Here is a 19,559-nt window from a genome sequence, read left to right as displayed (position 1 = left end):
GTCAATGCATTGTTGCTGGCACATCACAATTCTCCGCATCCACGATAGGCCTCCATCTGAGGGTGAATCCACCATCTAAAAATCCTATGATCTAAATTTTATATGTTTCTTCGCCCAGTAACGGTATTGACGTCAATGCATTGTTGCTGGCACATCACAATTCTCCGCTTCCACGATAGGCCTCCATCTGAGGGTGAATCCACCAAGGCATATTCTGCCTTCAGCAGCAGTTCTGAACTTCACCTTTGATTTCGTTGAACCTTCATCGATTTTCATGAAAATTGGGTGAGTAGTTGGAGGATACCTCAAGAAACATAAGGTAAATCTCCAAGGTAAAAGCGCAAGTTGGCACCATGTCACTTTTGTTTCTTGGGGTATTCTCTAACTACTCACCAATTTTCATGCACATTGATGGAGGTTCAACAAAACCGGAGGTAATATCTCGAGGTAATATCTCATATCCAGATTTAGTGACTGCACTAATAGTGAGTTCCCAGTATAGATCCTGCTTTTATTTGTCTTATCAGGGCCAATACCTCTTCTTATTCTGTTTAGTGACTTCCATATTCTCCGGTCGAGGCGTGTGCTGACACGATTATCTTGGCGTAGGGGTAAGTCATCAGGTGACTCTAGTAGGATTGTCTTTGTCTAATCCGGCTCGAAAGGACCAATGTATAATTCGAATATAATTAATATACATACGATTGTCATGTACTCGAAGTTCTCAATCGACGATGTGAAATAATTCTGGAAGTGTTGGAGTAAATGATTTATTGGTAGCTTTAAAATAAATACCTACACTCGAGGCAAACTTCAACTGGCTAGGTATACGAAACTTGAATTAGATAATCATTATTTTAGACTACATGCTCAAACCCGATTTATAATCTCACAAATACAACATCAATTCATCGTAAAGGTGATTGCTTTGAACTTTATAACTTTTACCTTTGATTTTACACGCTTACACAAATATAATTCGAACTAGGAATGTATTGCAAAGATAGCCATTGATTCAATTCTTCCGGAAGGCAAATAACCTCGTAATTAAAATATAGATATCTAGTACAATTACATACAACCAAACTTATACGGAATCATCTGATATTCCTTATTATTTCGTGCGGATTTAAAAAACGGACACACGAAGTCAAACGATATTTATTTTAAAGCAATTTAATAATAAATACATAACAATTAAATAAAACAATAAAGTATTTAACAAACAAATTGAAACTAGTTGGTTTAGAGTCAATAGCATAAAAAAATTTCAATGTAAAACGAATAATGTTTCAATTGTTTTTATTTGTTTTTTTGAAGTGAAAACTTCTTTAGGGACGTTGTGCACTTTTTGGATAGGGGAAAACGTATTGAATTCGCGACCGTCATCGCCTCTGCTATATAATATTATGTGTATGTATATATAAATTATGTAGAGGTATTTAAATTTAAAATAAATGTAAAACATATTTTAAGATGGGGAAAAAGGATTTATTTGGCGACCGTCATTTCTTCGGCGAAATAAATTTTGTACGTATGTATATGTACATATTATGTGTATGTATATATAAATTGTATAGAAATATTTAAATTTAAAATAAATGTAAAATATATTTTAGGATGGGGAGAAAGGATTGATTTCGCGACTGTCATCGCAACCGTCATCGCTTTGACGAAATAAATTTTGTACGTATATTAATATAATGTACGTATAATAATAGTAATATTAAAGATAAAAAAGGGTTCAAGGCAGGTTTTGTTTATATTCGATTCAGAGTTGGACTACCATCTCCATATAGCAACTATTTCAGCATCCTTATGCATCATCAGTGAAGTTTATAGTAATATTATTTGGGTGAAAACTTCTTTAAGGACGTTGTTCATTTTATAGATGGGAAAAAACATTGAATTCGCGACCGTCATTGCGACCGTCATCGCTTCGGCGAAATAAATTTTGTACTTATACATATATTATTATGTGTATGTAGATATAAATAATGTAGAAGGCACGCAACACGTATAAAATATTGGTATAACACCTATTTTTGGATGGGGATAAAGAATTGATTTCGCGACCGTCATCGTTTAGTCGAAATAAATTTTGTATGTATATATTATTATCTTCTTCTTCAGCCTGTTTGCATCCACTGCTGGACAAAGGCCTCCCCATGAGTTCTCCATTCGTGTCTGTTTTGTGCTATTTGTTGCCAGTTTCTCCCCATTTTTGCTTTGATGTCGTCTAGCAATCGTTTTTGTGGTCTTCCTCTACTACGACTGTGCTCGCGTGGTCTCCAATGTACAATGTTTCTCGTCTACGTTCAATTCTTCCAATTACATATTCGACTTTCGTCCTGCTTCGCACGTCCTTATTTTGTATATGTTCCCTCAGAGATACCCCTAACATAGCTCGTTTGATCGCCCTCTGTGTCGTTCTTAATCTATTGGCTGATACCTCTGTAAGTATCATCGTCTCCATTCTGTGGGTCATAATTGGTAGAATAAAACTGTTATATGCCCTTTTCTTTAGAATTATTGGTACCTTTTTGTTCTTCAACACATCACTGAGTCTTGCTACTGCTGCCCAAGTCATTCGGATTCTTCTAGATATTTCTGCCGTTTGATTCTGTTTGCCTAGTTTGATCGTGTGACCTAGGTATATATACTTTTCGACACTTTCGATATCACTTCCATCTAAGTCGATTGATATATATTGATTTGTCATCACTTTTGTTTTATTTGTTTTTGTCCTCTGTCTAACTTCTCTCTCCGTTCTTATTTTGCTTGTTGTTACACCTTCTGATACATTTATTTGCATAGTTGCATTGTCGTATATTATGTAATTGAGGAGTATTCTATATCTAGAATCAATCCTTGCGTTACTCATTCCTTCTAATACGACCCAGAATTCTATGGAATCGAATGCCTTATTGTAATCCACAAATGCCAAATGAAGAGGTTCATTGTATTCGTTGCACTTTTCGGTAAGTGTCGTTATTGTCTGTAGGTGTTCTATGATACTATGTCAACAGTGTGGTAACTATCGAATTTATTTGATAGCCTGTTAGTAATTATTTTGGTAAACATTCTGTACGGATGTGGCAACAGGCTTATTGGTTTGAAATTTTCGCGTTTGTGGTAGCTACATATTAGGTGTATGTATATATAAATAGTATAGGACGCACGCAACGCGTGTATAATATAGGTATAGAACTTCTTTTTGGATTGAGAAAAGGCATTGAATTCGCAACCGTCATCGCTATGGCGAGATATTAGTAATTTATATACTATAGGTTGAATTGCGTATGTATAAGTTCGAACGAAGTTATAATGGTTGGAGGAGGGATAGAGTGTGTACCCGAAGAAGCTTGCGAAGGAGGCGCATAAGGGGTCTCACGGTCGCTACTCCAATCATTATAAGTGATTAGTGTTTAACGACGTTCTACACCTTCTTCGCGGGGTATGGCTCTCAGAGGAAAGGGGGGAAACTTATATGCAAGCGAAAGTTGGTAACAATGCAGTATTTTCACTTTTATTTAATAATGGTACGGTAAACAATCCTCATTTTTAATATGTTATTCCTTACAAAAAAACCTTTAATCTAAGCACAAATAATTAAAAATCGTAAATTTGGGTCAAAAGGTATTAACTTTTTAAGAATTCCCATAAGAGCCTATGTTAAAACTTAACTTTGACCCTTAATAATAATTAAACGGCACGGTAAAACAATTTTTAAAAAATCAAGTCTTAGTTTTTTGAAGTAAACTATAACAAACTAAAATTTCATGCAAATCGTTAATTCTTTGCCGAAGGTGTATAACGTCGTTAAAGTATTTTTGAAGTGAAAACTTCTGTAGCGATTTTGTGCACTTTCTGGATGGGGGGAAAGCATTGAATTCGTGACCGTCTTCGCTTTGCCGAAATAAATTCTGTACGTTTATGTATTATGTGTATGTATATATAAATAGTATAGGATGCACCCGATGGGTATATAATGTAGGTATATCACTTCTCTTTGGATGGGGAAAATCGTTGAACTCGCGATCGTTATCGACACGGCAGATATTAGTAATTTATATACTATAGGTTGAATTGCGTATAAGTTCGACCGAAGTTATAAGGGTTGGAGGAGGGGTAGAGTGTGTACCCGAAGGGGCTTGCTTCATAAGAAGTTTTCACTTCTGTCGGCAGTCCCACGAGTGCCCTAATTTTTTTTTTTTTTGGTAGTCAGTGTTATCATCTCTAGTCCTTACGTAAGCTTCAGTTTGCGTGGGCACGCTCCTAATCAAATGATCAGCATTTTGTTGTGGTAGGATGCTCCATTCTTCAAAAGCAGCGTGTACTTGTACAGCGTGTACAATCCCGGCGAGCTCTAATTTTTATTTTAAACATATCCCACAAATATTCTATGGGGTTAAGTTCGGGTGAGCAAGCAGGCCACTTCAAATAAGGGATACCTTTGGCTTCAATGATGTCTCTAGTTCTAGTCACTCTATTGGTATTTGGAGGTCCATTATCATGCATGAAAATTAAATTTTCCCCTGTTGCACCTCTCCAGAGCCTAACTACAGGTTATCAACATACCTGTGAGCAGCTAAAGTTGATTGGATGAAAATTAAAGGGGTTTTTTTACGGATCACAATTCCTCTACACAATATTACACTTCCCCTTGTACAATTGTGAACAGATCTGACAGTTTTCGTTCTTGCTTGTCTTCCTCGACCTCTAAGTACACGATTTCGTGGGTCATCTGATTTTACACAAATCCTGACTTTTTTTGAAAATAGCACATTTTGTCAATTCCCAATGTTCCAGTTTTGGTGGTGAGGCGATCAATCTTGTGCTGCCTGGATAACTCGGGAACCAATAACTGTCTCCTGCTGTATACTTCTTGGCACACAAAAAAAACAATAAAAAATAATAATAAAAAAAAATAATAAAAAAACAAATTAAAAATTATAAAAAAAAATACAAAAAAAAATAATAAAAATTTACAAAAAAAATATTTACAACAAAAATAGTGTATTATTTAGATAATAACTGTAATATGTTAGTTTGTTATGCATTTAGAGTTAGAAATACAGAAAAAATTCCTCTGATTGAAACAACAAATTTGTTTATTTTTAAAATAACAAAATGTCTGGCTAATTGGCTCGGCCAAGGTCATCAAAATTCACAGAAAAAAACTGAAACAGTTACACCTGTAGCTTCCAAAAGCTGCCTTTGGAGCTGCAGGTGAGAAATGGTTGGGTGTCTTCCAGCTGAATGGACAATTAAACGATCGTGGCGAGCCGTTATTACCTTTTGGCGACTTTCCCTTGCTTTATTTTTGAGATTTCCTAGTTCCTTTACCTAGCATAGGTTTTGGACAGAACGCCCTGTGTTACGCCTAGCTCTACAGCGATGTCCCTCTGAGAACATTACTTCTCCACAAGACCAATATTCTTTCCTCGTCGTAAGTTCTATAACCCCACATGAGGCATATTTTCGTTTTTGGGCGCAAAAGTTAGTTTATTTATTTTCGTTCAATTTGCAACTCAAGCAAATAACCTATACCGTACCGAGCTGTACTATCTGATTGCCTTAACGATTTGTTTATTTACAATAAAAACTTTTATTCTTCGCAACAATAACAAGTTTTTTCAAAAGAAATAAATATTGCTTTGAAATACATAGTGATTCCATATAAGTTTGGTTGTGTGTATATACAGTGAAATTAGAAAGTTAAGATCAGAAAGTTAATAGATTACTTAATAGGACATTTAAGATATTATTTGTATTTGTCTATCAGACGTCGAATCATATAAAACTGACAGCGAATATACTAATATTTATTAAAAAGGTACTTACCAATAAATCACATGTGTACTGGTTACCGTTTTCAAGGAAAATATTAACTTGAGAATCATCAACACCTGGTAGCTCGTAATTTTTTACTTTGGATTCGTACAGGATCTCAACGTTGGTGTTTTTTATTTCTTTCTTTGCAGAATGCAGTATTAAGTTGTTTTCTACAATGTAGGACACATCGTCAGAAGACTTTATTTCTCCAAATGTTATTGAAGCATCAGACAAAGCATCCATAACCTATAAAAAATAAAGTATTATATTTTTTGAAAATATAATACGGCATAGATAAATACGGCTAAAGATAAATAAGGCATATATGTTAACGGCCAAACCCGATTTCAGGACAAACTAGTTTGGCCTAGGCCAAATTAGTTTATCCTAATATAAAGACGCACACTTCAGGCCACACTAGTTTATCCTGAAGTGTATGTTTTTATATCAGGATAAACTAGTTTAGCCTAGTCTAAACCAATTTAATCTAGTCGAAAGTAATTGATTACAGACTGGTAGCTGATTTAAACGTAAGTTTAGTAGACACTATTAAGAGTTGTAAGACTTTTAAGTATTTAGGGTAAATGATAAACCGAGATGGCACTTGTATGAAAGATATAGAAATGAAAATAGTACGGGGAAAACAAGCCACGAAAGCACTCCGTGGAGTGATATGGAAGCATCGACAGGCTATTGCTGCTAAGGTAGTACCTTTTGATTTACATGACATGCTCAGGGAGGTAATTTGTAAATTCTATCAAAGGTAAAGCTTTGCAAACCCGGCTATTCAGAATCGTTTGTGAAGATATTGGCTCGTTTCATCAAAATCTCTGTTATCACATAGAGGTCAGGTGGCTATCCAAAAGAAAGGTATGCCTAGAGTTCTGGAACTGAAAGCTGAATTGTTAATGTTCTTACATGATGCAAAATCTAAATATGCTTATCGTTTTTCTGACCCTATTGGCTTTTGAAATTTAGATCTTTTTAACCACCTTAACAATTTCAACAAGAACCTTCAAGGAAGAGAAGAGAATATTTTGACAGCTAAAGATAAAGTAAAAACATCTCACGCAAAACTACGTTTGTGATCAACCTCTCTGCAAAACAAAATATTTGAGAATCTTCCATGTATTCAGAAGACTGATGAAGATAATGCAACAGACAAAAGTTTTGCAGTATCGGCTCACATTCCTTGCATCATTCAGAGCTTGCATAATTTACAAGAGCAACTTTTGACATACCTAGTTTCCAGACTTGCATTCTGAAGCTGACAATGGGAGTATAAGGATTTTAAACCGTTTTTTGAACAAATCAATAGATCTGGCTGATGACACCAAAAAAATGAAAGAATGTTTTCTAGATTTAGCTGCTGATGGCATGCTTAAAATGGAATTTTATTCGTAAAGTGTCGACGTAGGTACTTTGGATGAAAAAAAAACATCAATATCCAGAGCTGGCAAGGGAAGCTATTAAATTATTAGTGCAATTCGCCACTTCATACTTGTGTGAACTGACATTTTCTTCAATGGTAGACATTAAAACTAAAAAGAGAAATAGACTGCAATTAGATGATTTTATTATTAACCAGTGGCGGCTCCTCTTTGAGGCCGCATGGCCGCGCGCCCTCCCAGATATAATGTTGGTTAAAAAATTCTGATACAACCAACTTCAACATTTTCTATTCTAATTTTAATTTGTTGAAATTCACATAAAAACACTGTCTGATATTTTTCCGACGCTCAACCAGCTTGTCATAGCTTTATAGGACGTAGGCGATGGTTGAGACCACGTTGAGAGGGCACGCACGATATTTGGGCGCAAGAGAAGTGCGGCCACGTAACCATAGCAATCGAGGACGGTCGACCAACACTCCCACTCATCTTCAGACGTTACGTGATGTTGCATTTTGGCCGCACTTCTTTAGCGGCCTCAGTGAGCAAGAAAGCACGCGGCAAGAAGCTTTGCAAGCAGTTATCTCTGACAACAATAAAGCGAAAGCAGTGGAAAAGTTTGCAGTAGTAGTGTTTAAAGTTTCACTTATTCTTGTTACGTAAGTACACATATTTTTCATATTATAACACATGGGCTAATTAGAACGAATTTATTTTAGCATCATGAATACTGTTCATAATATATTAAATACGAACTTCTCCAATCTGCCACTTGAAGATAAGTTAAAAATTAAAGAATTGGGCAGGCCGTTGCCAAATTTGAAGTTAACGCAAATTAGTGAACGCAAAGCAGAAAACAGAAGTTTCACCCGCCATTTTTCAAGAGACATTTATACAAGAAATAATTGGATTTGTGGTTGTGACGTTTCGAATTTATTGTACTGTTTCCCGTGTTTATTACTTTACAATGCCGGATCAGGGATGGACCGAAATTGGGCAAGAACAGGGATAAAAGATCTTCACCACCTTCCTGCAAAAATAAAAAAAAATGAATCGTCTCGTGGTCATATTAATTCATGCACAGGGTTCGCATTGCTTGGCAAAGTCAATATTTTAACACAATTGAGTTCTGCATACAGGGAGTCTTTAGTACTACACAATAATAAAGTCAGAAAAAACCGACACATTTTGAAAAGAATTATTAGCTGTGTAAAATTTTGCGGTTCTTTTGAACTAGCACTTAGAGGTCATGACGAAAGCGAGGGATCTGAAAATCGAGGAATATTTAGAGAGTTGATAGATTTTACTGCAGAGTTGGATGCTACACTTAAAGAACATTTACAGAAAGCAACTGTGTTTAAAGGAACCTCCAAGACCATACAAAATGATATTTTGGACTGTATGCTACTAGTTTGTCGGGAAGAAATTTCCCATCAAATTGAAAAGGCCGACTTTTTATCTATCCAATGCGATGAAACCACCGATGTCTCAAATAATTGTCAAATGGTATTGATATTACGGTATTTCTACGAAGATTCCATTTATGAAAATTTTTGGGGCTTTTTAAGGGTTATGGATAAAACAGCAGCTGGGTTAAAAACCTGCATTGAAAACGAAATAGATCCGTTAATTTTAAAAACTCCTCAAAAACTAATAGCGCAAACTTATGATGGTGCAAATGTTATGAGCGGTTCTACCAGCGGTGTTCAAATCCAAATTAAACAGAAATATCCCAGTGCACATTTTATACATTGCTATGCCCATCAATTAAACCTAATTATGCAGAAAGCCGCATCGCAAAACCCTAAAATGCGAGTGTTTTTTAATAATCTATCAGATATCCCAGCGTTTTTTTCAAATTCTTCCCATCGATGCGATATTTTAGAAGAAATAGTAAATAAAAGATTACCGAGAGTGGCCGTCACTAGATGGAACTATAATATTCGTACGGTTAATTCTGTATATGAAAATCGTGAGAAACTTATAGAAGTTTTTGAAGAGGTCGAGGACAGATGTGAAAAGAGTGTTACTTCCAATGAGGCTTCTGGCTTGAGGCGAGCGTTAGAAGATCCAGAATTTATGTTTTGGTTAACGATTTTCCATAAAGTCTTGCCGCAAGTCGATATAGTTTATAATCAACTCCAATCAAGAAATAAGGACAGTGTTGAATTGAAGAAGGACTTAGAAATTTTTGAGCAAAGTATTACCAACATTCGAAATGATACTGATGAAATTAAAGAAAGTGTTGAATCAAATTTTGAAAGTGCTAAAAGAAGAAGAACTGATGATAATATGCGAAGTGTTATTGCCAAGGAGGTGTGTGATGTAATAACAACACAAATGAAGGAAAGGTTCTCTTATCGGGGCCATTTGCAAGCGGCTGAACTATTCAACAAAGACATGTACTCAAAATATTCGAAAACTTTTCCAGTTAATATTCTAGATGATGTAACTACTTGTTATCCCGTGTTATGCAAGACCAGATTAAAGACTGAATTAGAAGTAATATATTCGAGGCCAGACTTAAAAGAAATTGTTGGAGCTATGAACATTCTCACGTTTATGTTAGAGAATAATCTTGCCGAAACCTTTGCAGAAACAATAATGGTGTTAAAAATTATTGTGACAACTCCAATGACAACTGCAGAATCGGAACGTTGTTTTTCAACCCTTAAGCGCATAAAAACATTTTTGCGAAACACAATGCTTAATGATCGACTAAATGCCCTAGCTATGATGTCCATAAACCGAAACTTACTTCATGATGGGATCAATGATTTCGAGGAAAAAGTTATGGAAAAATTTATTGCTATGAAAGACCGTAGAGCCGATTTTAATTTTAAAAAGTAATTGTAATGTATTAATTATTATGAACGCTTGTCGTAGTGTATTTCTTGAATAGAACTATTAAACTATTATAAATCAAATTTGTTTGTATTTGAAAATTTAAATATGTAGTAGGTACCTAGTTCCTGTAAGTTGTACCTAACTATTTTATTTTGACCAGAGCCGAAAGTCGGTAAGGTTGGTTTTTCCCATAATTTGAGAAATTTGCCGACCAGCCCATCGTAAAAATTATTGCCCCTATTTGAGTATTGCCCTTCATTGCGTTTACCTGCGTAACGCCAATTTAATGTTTTCTACGAACTTAAAACCGTTTGCCGCGTCAAAAGCTTTGCCGTCATATTTGCCCATCTGCGTATATAAACCTACAATAGTTCTCAGCAAACATTCTAGGGAAAAAATTGCAAAGACACCGTTCAAATAGTAAATGGAAATCCACTTTGCACCCGATAGAAAAATGAAAACCCGCTGCCCCTGATCAAATTCCTACTAAATCCCTGAGGGCAAATTTTGTTATTATTAATTTTGTTAATTTTGTTATTATCTGCGCCCTCCCTGCTCAAATTCCACGAGCCGCCACTGTTATTAACCTTTCAAAAATTGCACCACAATTTGATAAACTTTTGAAAAACAAACAGGCACATCCTTCCCAATTAAATTGTGTTTTAAGAACCTCAACTTTTTCTTTCAGTCGGCGACCCCCCGAGAAAGACCTGCAGATTGAAAAAAAACTGCCTAAACTGTAAGTTGTCCCAGATCCTATGTTTGCCGCGATTGGTTGTTATCATAACATATTCAAAATTTTATCAGGAGTGGATTGCAAAATTGGAACTGTAAAAATCGAGAGTGATCTAACTGATTCGTTAGCATTATACCTACTGTGGTATTTATGAAAACCAAAGAATACATATCTAGGTAGGTAGGTATTCTTTGTAGGGTATTCTTTGATGAAAACCAACAAGTTAGGAATATTTTGCCCTTTTTTCTGCTGTTACCCTATAAAGGATTATATAATAATATATGTATAAGGTTTTTTTTTTAATTAGTATGGGATAGAAAGTACCAAAAAACTAACCTGTAGTCTCTTTACTGTAGCAAACCTGGCTTCTTCAATATGTTTCCATGTGCCAATATTGTTTAATAGATTCTTTGTTCCTGGTGTCAGAGATACAACTCTATTACTATATTTTTCAGACAAAACAAATGGTATATCCTTGGTAGATTCTAATAGTAAAATTTTTCTTCCCGAAAATCTTGAGTTTTTACCTGAAATAAAAAAAAGAATTAAAAGTGAATATGTATGTATAGCAAGACAATAATTGTACTAAAACTCAACAATTTGTAATAAACTAAGAGTTTACTTTATAGATTGCAACAAAGCATTTGATATTGCAACAAAATAAATAGAAGAATTAGCATCAAAATAACAAGTTTGATATACTTAAAGGTGAATAAAATCCCAGTTAACAATATCAGATATATGTACAGTGCTCCAAGAAATTAACGCACCACTTTAAAAATGGATAAATTTTGATGTCTCGAATTTCCTAAACCTGTTGTCCCATTTACGTGATTTTTTTAATAGGTTATAGTCTTATTCTTTAACAATATCGCTCAGAGGCGTGCGGTCCATGGAAGCGGGGGAAGCGCCGCTTCCCTATTTATTCGTCGATATGAGAAAATATATTATTAATTAATATTTAATAATAAAATTTTTTCCCTAATCCAAATAATCTACATATTACCTAGCCAATAGGCATTGAAAAATATTAAAAATTAATCGCGTACGAACGAACTCAATATGCACACAATTCAACTATTTGGTCCACTCCTGGCAGAAGCGCACCTCAAAATCGCCGCTTGTCATGCAGTTGTCCCTTTTAAAATTGGTCAGGGTTCAATGACCGCAGCCACTAGTCGCGCGAATTTTGGTATGCCATGGAAGCGCTCGTCGTATCGCCTTCCCGAAAGTGAGATGCTCCGACTGTTACTGCTGCTAAGGGGTGCTTAGGTATTACATACATTCGCTTAAAGAATATTTCGATTTAAATTTTTTGCAGAGATATTTCCTTTTACTGATCTTTTATTTGACATTTTACAGAAATCAAATGGTATTGCATTTTGTATAAGACAAATTGATGACTTTATTAATACGATAATTAAAAAAACGAGAGCAGTTTAAAAATATTTGGGATAAAACTGAACATATGGGGTTTGAACATGAAAGAAAAATAATGAAGATTGATAATTTCGGAGACAGAGAGACAGAGAAAACAGAGGAAACAAAGAGACCTTGTGATAATATTCTACAACAAATGAATTCTAGCTTTCAAAATTTTAACGATTTAAAATTTGTAGAATTATCCTAATCTTAATATTTCTAATTATAATTCATCAAAATTTCCCACAGAGGAATTTATGTGATTACAATTAAATAATGAAAATTTTTTGATATCCCAGCTTTGCATTCTCAGTTAAGTATCATTTATGAAACAACTGACATGAATGATAAAGAAATACCCAGAAATCTGGGATTTCTTTATAACTACTGGTTTAAACAAGTCGCTGTGTGAAGTGGTCAAGTTGTGTGAATTAGTACTACTAACTATCCCAGCCACAAGTGCATCAGTTGAACGAAGTTTTGCAGTATTAAGATGCATTAAAAGTTTCAAATTAAGAGTTTAAAAGAAATTCAAAAAGCGAAGACAGACTTTGAAAGTTAGCCCTATTATCCATTAAAAAAGACTGCATTCAACAATTATCAGAAGTTGATAGGAGAATAGACCTCGAGTATAAATAAGTGTCATTTTAGTGAAAGTTGTGTGTTGTGGAAAATGCCTCGGAGTATATATATTTTTTTTTAAATATGATTCTTCTTTAGAAAACCAAGCCCGGCGCGAGGACTCAAGGCCCGAGCTAGCAATACAGATCAATGATAGGTCACTAGTCACTAGAAATAGCGGATAGAGTGCCTCACGCATTCACGCGTCACGGATTTAGTGTGTGAGTCCTTGTACGCAGGACGTCTCACATAATTAAGTACTTTGCTGATAGAGAGCCCCTGCGCATCAGAGTGTTATCAGGTGGAAAGTTGCTCGACCCTCGACCCTTAAGAAAATATTTTTATATCCTTATTGAATCGCTTCCCCTTTCGAAAAAGTCACCGCACGCGGCGCACGCCACTGATATCGCTGTAATAATGTTGTTGCTAGACAGGTAAATTGTCATTTTATACCGGTTGTACCAATCAAACTGTTCTTTTCTCAAAGTTCGTAACACCTTGTGGAATATTTTAGCATTTATAAAATACTGAAATTAAAACCCCACTATAGCCTCAGGCTTTCTAAACATTCTGTTTTTTTATTCATTTGCTTAGGCTGGATAATAAAAAAGTTAGGTACCTACTTTAACAACTAGCCATGTTTTTCATCAATAAAAGGTGTTTTTAAAAAAGTGACAAACTTTAAGGAGTAATTCTGCATAGAAAAATAATGACAGTTTGCTTTATAAATGTATGTCCACAAATTTTGCCAGAGGGTGTAAAATTTTATTTAAAAACTGACGCCATAATTATTCAAAATTCAGAGTTGACGCAATGATATGAAATGATTGTGATTTTGAGACCAATCTATTCATATAAATTGTATTTCATTTGAGTATCATAATATTTTCCATAAGATGTGTGCTGTGTCCTTTGTAAAGAATAGCAAAAAAAGCTAATTCATGATATAGTACTTTGGTGTTGTTGAGAATTTACACCAACTGTTGGAGATCAAAGTCGGGGGTGATGATGATGATGATGATGTGCAGATCACTAGCTTAATTTAGTTGGAGCAAGTGATGCTGAAAGTTTCGTTAAAGCAATACTGTGTTTTGGGTTTGTTCAGTCTGTGTACAACTTTTTCAGCCTCTACCCACCATTAAGAGGTTATGATCAAATGCTTAAATGAAACTAGCCTTTAAATCTGCTTTTCATACTATTGCTGGCTGAAGACACTAATTAGAAAGCTGAAACAGTTCATGAGGCTAAATGTTTGTTGAAAGAAATGTCAAAAAAGTAACATTCATAATAAATGAGTTATGGGCAACAATTTTAGAACACATCAACACTGTCAGTAAATCATTACCAAGAGAAGAGATTGAACTTTAATCTGCAGTTCAGCTTCTAAATTCACTTTTGGAGTTCTTAAAATCCCAAAGAGATAATTTTGCTCACTACGAGCAGAAGGCCTGCGATCTACAATACTCTGAATATTCCAACGAGAGTAAACGAAAACAAGCAAAGAAACTACATCTTGATGATGCTAATTCCAATGAAGTTTTTCTATACGGTGGAGAAAAGTTGTAAGTTTGAAACGTATCTACCAATTTTGGATAAGCTAATTACTGAGCTGAGCAGCTGAGTCGTCAGCATCGGTTGACAGATTATGAATAAGTGAACTCAGTATTTGGTGTTTTGTGTATTTTTCCAAAACTAAGTGATACTCAAATAAAGGAGTGTGCTTCAAAACTACATGAAAACTATCATGATGATATTGAACCTGAAATTGAAGATTAACTATTACACGCTATTACCGTTCAAATGACTGTCATTTTCAAACATGAAAATTATCAAAAACTGTTACCATCCGACAATAGCACAAAATAGACTAGAATTTCTCTCAATTATGGCTATTGAGAAAGCTTCGAAATCCCAAACTAAGTTTACTGCATTTAAGACTTTACATAATTATGTAATAAGTAAAATATATTAAATAATAATTTGTTTAGCCATAGCCTAAAGCCCAACATTTTATGTCATTATTAGTTTTTATATTTTCTAATTACAATAGAATGTTTAAGTTTTAAAATGCAAACAAAGCTGTCTTAAATTTTGTAGATTGTATTTTATTTATTAGACTCTAATGCCTGGTTGCACCAACATATCTTAAGCTTAAGTTCTGCTTTAAGCTCAGCTTACAAAACATACATGTTGCACCATTGAGTCTTAGATCAATTTTCCACCATGTGGATTGCATCTTAAACTTCGTCTCAGTTAAGATGTGCTTAGATCAGAATCGAAAATTATAGTGCAACGTAAGTAAGACTTAAAGCGGTCTTATCTATAAGCTGAGCTGGACTTAGCTGGAGCTTCAGGCATAAATTCAGTTGTCGATATAGAATATCCTGAAATATTTTTGTTTTAATTTAAGCAACCTATAGATAAACAGTTTCTTGACCATAGGCGTAACCATGGGGGGTTTTGGACCTCCCCCCGTAACCCCCCCATTTGGATGTACTTTGAGTTCTATATGCTTAACACCATTACTATTCCATACCCCCCAGGGACTATCAAGTAGTTGTAACCCCCCCCTTAGGATCATCCTAGTTACAGCTCTGTTCTTGACTATCTTTTATTTCTTCAAGCAACGCGTTTTACAAAATGAAACAAAAATTTAAGTTTAGGTTTACAAAATGTACACTATACCTACTACAGTAGGAAAAATGAAAGAATACCCATGCGTCATCGATGATATGCATACGAATCAAATCAAAAATTTCTAGCCAAAACAACGTCTAAACTAAGTTAATACTGTAAAAAAAAAACGGATGTGACTACTACCCCACCATACTATTTTTCGCTATGTAAATGTGTCAAAAATTTTTTGCGATGTTATTCTTTTTCTGATAATACCTATATATTTATTGGTAATAAATGTTACTTTTACTACCGTAATTAATTATTTGATATAGATTAGTAATACAAAAATAATGAATAAGCAAATATAGTATTATGAATTTCTCCATGTTAAAGTTGCCGGATGTAAATAGTAAGAGGAATTTAAAAAATGTCGTTTATGTCAGCTGCATTAAGTGACTTAAATGAAAGTAAACTTAATGAATTCAGATCATTTTGGTATCCAGATCATTTTCCAGACATTATCTGCAAATAAATGTACATTCGTAGAAATATACTAATCTGTAATTTTATACACTATGATTGAAAAGTCAGAATAATATGTACACGTTTGGCAAACTCATAGACAGAAGTTAACCATATTGACAGAGACAGATGATTACTTACAAACTTTATTGACTTATTTTAATTAAATAAATACTTACCAAACCAAAAATACAATATAATATCAAAATATGATTAACTATTAAATAGCTTAAAAATATTAAATAGCTTCAGAACAAAATATCAAAATAGCTTTTAAAAGAACTGAGTTTATTCAAGTAAATACAACTGATTATTAAAATTTATAAACTCTACCGAACCTAACCCGGTTTGACTGTCAAAGTGGCAGAAATTGAATCTGTCAGTTTATAGTTGACCAGCACTATTACTTGAATAGTAGTTTATACAATCATTATCTCTACTGATGTTGAATGTTTTTCTAAGAATGGCATTAGAAGTACAGAAATAGTCAAGTGTGAGTTTAAATTTTCTACTAATTAATATAACTAAGTTGAACAATTGTATTGCCGTCTCACTCTGTCAATTATAGATATGTAACTGCGTATGTCTTGGATAACGTTTTTGCTTAGTAGACAACACTTAACACTTTGAGTACCGGGTAGCAATGGAGAAAACCTGCTCCAGATCCCGGATTCAATTTTAGCGAATATAAAGGTATAAGTAGTTTTAATATGTAACGAATTGATGTTGAAATTGAAATTTGACAGCTGTCAGTAAAGAAAGACCTGTCCAGTTAACTTGACTTCGGAATATTTGAGAGGAATTCTTTTCAATATACCAACGTCAAGTAAACTGGACGCACATAATAAGCATGAATTGGGTTTATTTTATTTATAAGAAATAACATATATTTATGAAAATCATTACATTGTTATAGCAAGAGTTCTAAGAAAAACGATTTTGGAAAACTGGCATGTGCCAGTCTCTGACACAAGGGAATACACATAGACCTGGATTTTCTGGACAAACGGGACAGAAATACCTTGTTTTTCTCTTTGAACCCTTAATTGTACACTGTCAGCATCTTTTCATGGCGCTGTTGTTCTTTTCGGTTGGTGCATTTGGCTGCAAGAAATGGAAAGTATTATCTTGATTTTCTTCCTTTTGATTTGCATAATTTTCTGATGGTTGTAAAAGTTCTGTTTTAATTAACTCACGAAATTTTAAAAGGCAGATTTTTTGTTTCGTGGTTTATTATAGATATAGCATGCATTCCAAATACATAAATCTATTAGATGAAAAAATAATATTTTTCTGTACCATCGTACGGTCTTTTGGGGGTGGAATAATAGGACATCATTTGATCCGCTTTGTCAATACATATCTTTTATCTCTCCAATTGGTTAGTAGAACTGGTCCTTTTCTTTTCCATGCAACTTCACCTTTCTTCAGTTTGGCTTTCATAGTATCCTTATGATATTAGTGCCACCGAATATTCATTAGTGCGCCACGGTACACTATTGCCATACTTTGACAATTAAATGGCCATAGAGCATTACCACCAAACATGAAACGTGCGGATATTTAACTATACACCACATCGACAAATTAAAACCGAATGTCATGTACCGCAAATATCTGAAGTCACAGAAATCTCTATTTAAATTATGTCAAGTTAACTGGACTCTGGCTATAATTAAGGAACCAGTATGTTCAGTATACTCGTGTGTTATTTATAGAAAAAGGCAGCAAATCCAAAATATGTGCTTGATATGATCTTTCATGGGTATTCTTTCATTTTTCCGATTGTAGTTACATTACAAAATGTACACTATAATGTACAATATTTCTAAGGAATACTGCTCAGAGATAGAGGGATTATCCGAGGTTTTGGAGGGAGAAGGAGGTTTCTTAAGGGGTATCATACCTTAGTTGCCTATAGGCCTGATATTCTTAGTCGGGGACTGATTGAATATAGAACTATTTCTTAATAAAAACAATCCTAATAAATCTACACTGTGAAAGTATTTACAGAATAACAATTCTTACCTAAAGCACATGCAAGAGTGGTCCCAATCATTCCTCCACCAGCAATTACAATATCATAGTATTTCTTTGAACATTCTGTTGAGGAGAGATGTCTCAAGATGTTGAGTAAATTGTTGCCAAGATATGGCTTGCAAACATGCTTAACTGAATGCATTGGAAAAACTGTAACAGACCGTATTAAACTCACTATTAGAAAATTAGAAATTTACTAACTGGAGAAAATTAAAAATTTAAAAATTATTTTTAAATCTTTAACAGGTTAGGTTATGTTTAATAACATAACTTGACATAACCCAGATATTTAAGCATTGTGTAAATATCTGATGTGTATTTTTAGACAACCAATAAATAACATTTTACAACTCCAGAATATACCAATTGAAATTAAACAAAGTAGGATACAGTGTTAAATTATCTTTATTCTGTGGGTCGGTATGAACCTAGCTTTAGAATTACATCATAAATCCACGTGCTTGACAATTTTGAAGTTTGTTATACAGAGCCGTCACGAATTTTTAGAGAACATATTTATTTATTTATGGGGGAGAACCCATTTTTTAAATAATTATTATTACGACAGTTGCTTATAAAAATTATATAGAAGATTAATTTTTCATTTTAAAACAGTTTTATAGAAGGTCCTAGTCTCTCAGGTAACATTTTTATTTCTGAGTCATGAGGGCTTTTCATCGATTGTCATTTGTTTCGAGCTTCTGTCATATGTTGTATAATCTGTGTACACGGATTATACGATTAGTATACACGGATTATACGATATATGACAGAAGCTCGAAACAAATGACTGTGAATGAAAAGCCCTATTCTTAGTGATCATTTCAGTAGGTATATGTCTGTACAACGATCTAGTTTGTTCTTTTAGAAAGTTTTTCTCTTTTTTATATTCCTTATGTTCAGTTACATTTTGAACATCTTGGTTATTTTTTGATTTTACCTTACATATTCATGTAACTGAATATATTACAGGGTTAAAGTGGAGATTTGCGGGGCACAATGCAAGAGGGAGATAAAAGGAGCAATGCTGAAATTCAAGACTGGAGACCGTGGACAGGAAGAATAGGAAGACCTCAGATGTGATGGGACGACAATATTGTAAAAGCTGCAGGAACTCACTGGAAAAGCGCTGCCAATAAGGACAGACAGATATAGTAAGATTTGGGGAAGGCCTATGTCCAAAGTTAGATAGAAAAGGGCTAAAGAAGAAGAAGATATTCCTTCTAGGAATTTTGATTAATAACAGACTATCATCACTGATCTCCGTGACGGTTGCAGCATCCTGCGCTGCATTACATTTTAGAAATTCTCGTAAGGAGGATAATATAAACGTCAAACATAACTTTTTTGTCCAACAGAAAACACTGTGCCTTAATTGTTTTTATTATTTGTTTCTCTAATATCGGCATACCTAATTATTACACAAACTCCACAAGACGTACTCGGTTTTTCTCACAGAAGAAACATTTGTGTAGTGCGAAAATACAAGCTTTTGATAGAGTGAAAAAAGATAAAATGCTAGA

The 19,559-nt window shown here is 34.2% G+C and overlaps 1 protein-coding gene across 1 annotated transcript; it reads right to left on the bottom strand.

The window, feature by feature from the left end:
* Positions 1-724: 724 nt before the first annotated feature.
* LOC126886249 (ubiquinone biosynthesis monooxygenase COQ6, mitochondrial-like) lies at positions 725-18,445 on the bottom strand. Its single transcript, XM_050653114.1, has 4 exons — positions 18,025-18,445; positions 11,149-11,339; positions 5,848-6,084; positions 725-835 (listed from the first exon to the last, which is right to left on the bottom strand). The coding sequence occupies exons 1-4, from the start codon at positions 18,176-18,178 to the stop codon at positions 725-727; spliced, it is 693 nt and encodes a 230-aa protein (XP_050509071.1). The 5' UTR covers positions 18,179-18,445.
* Positions 18,446-19,559: the final 1,114 nt, after the last annotated feature.

The sequence above is a fragment of the Diabrotica virgifera genome, chromosome 6 (assembly GCF_917563875.1).
Source record: "Diabrotica virgifera virgifera chromosome 6, PGI_DIABVI_V3a".
Lineage (NCBI taxonomy): Eukaryota > Metazoa > Arthropoda > Insecta > Coleoptera > Chrysomelidae > Diabrotica > Diabrotica virgifera.
The sequence above is the reverse complement of the archived record's forward strand: the minus strand, read 5'-3'. Positions and strand labels throughout refer to the sequence as shown.

Coding starts and splice junctions, on each gene's coding strand:
- LOC126886249 (XM_050653114.1), bottom strand. CDS start 18,178: ATGCATTCAGTTAAGCATGTTTGCAAGCCATATCTTGGCAACAATTTA. Junction 11,340..18,024: donor CACTCTTGCATGTGCTTTAG/GTAAGAATTGTT, acceptor TTTTTATTTCAG/GTAAAAACTCAAGATTTTCG. Junction 836..5,847: donor AGTACACATGTGATTTATTG/GTAAGTACCTTT, acceptor ATCTAATTCAAG/TTTCGTATACCTAGCCAGTT.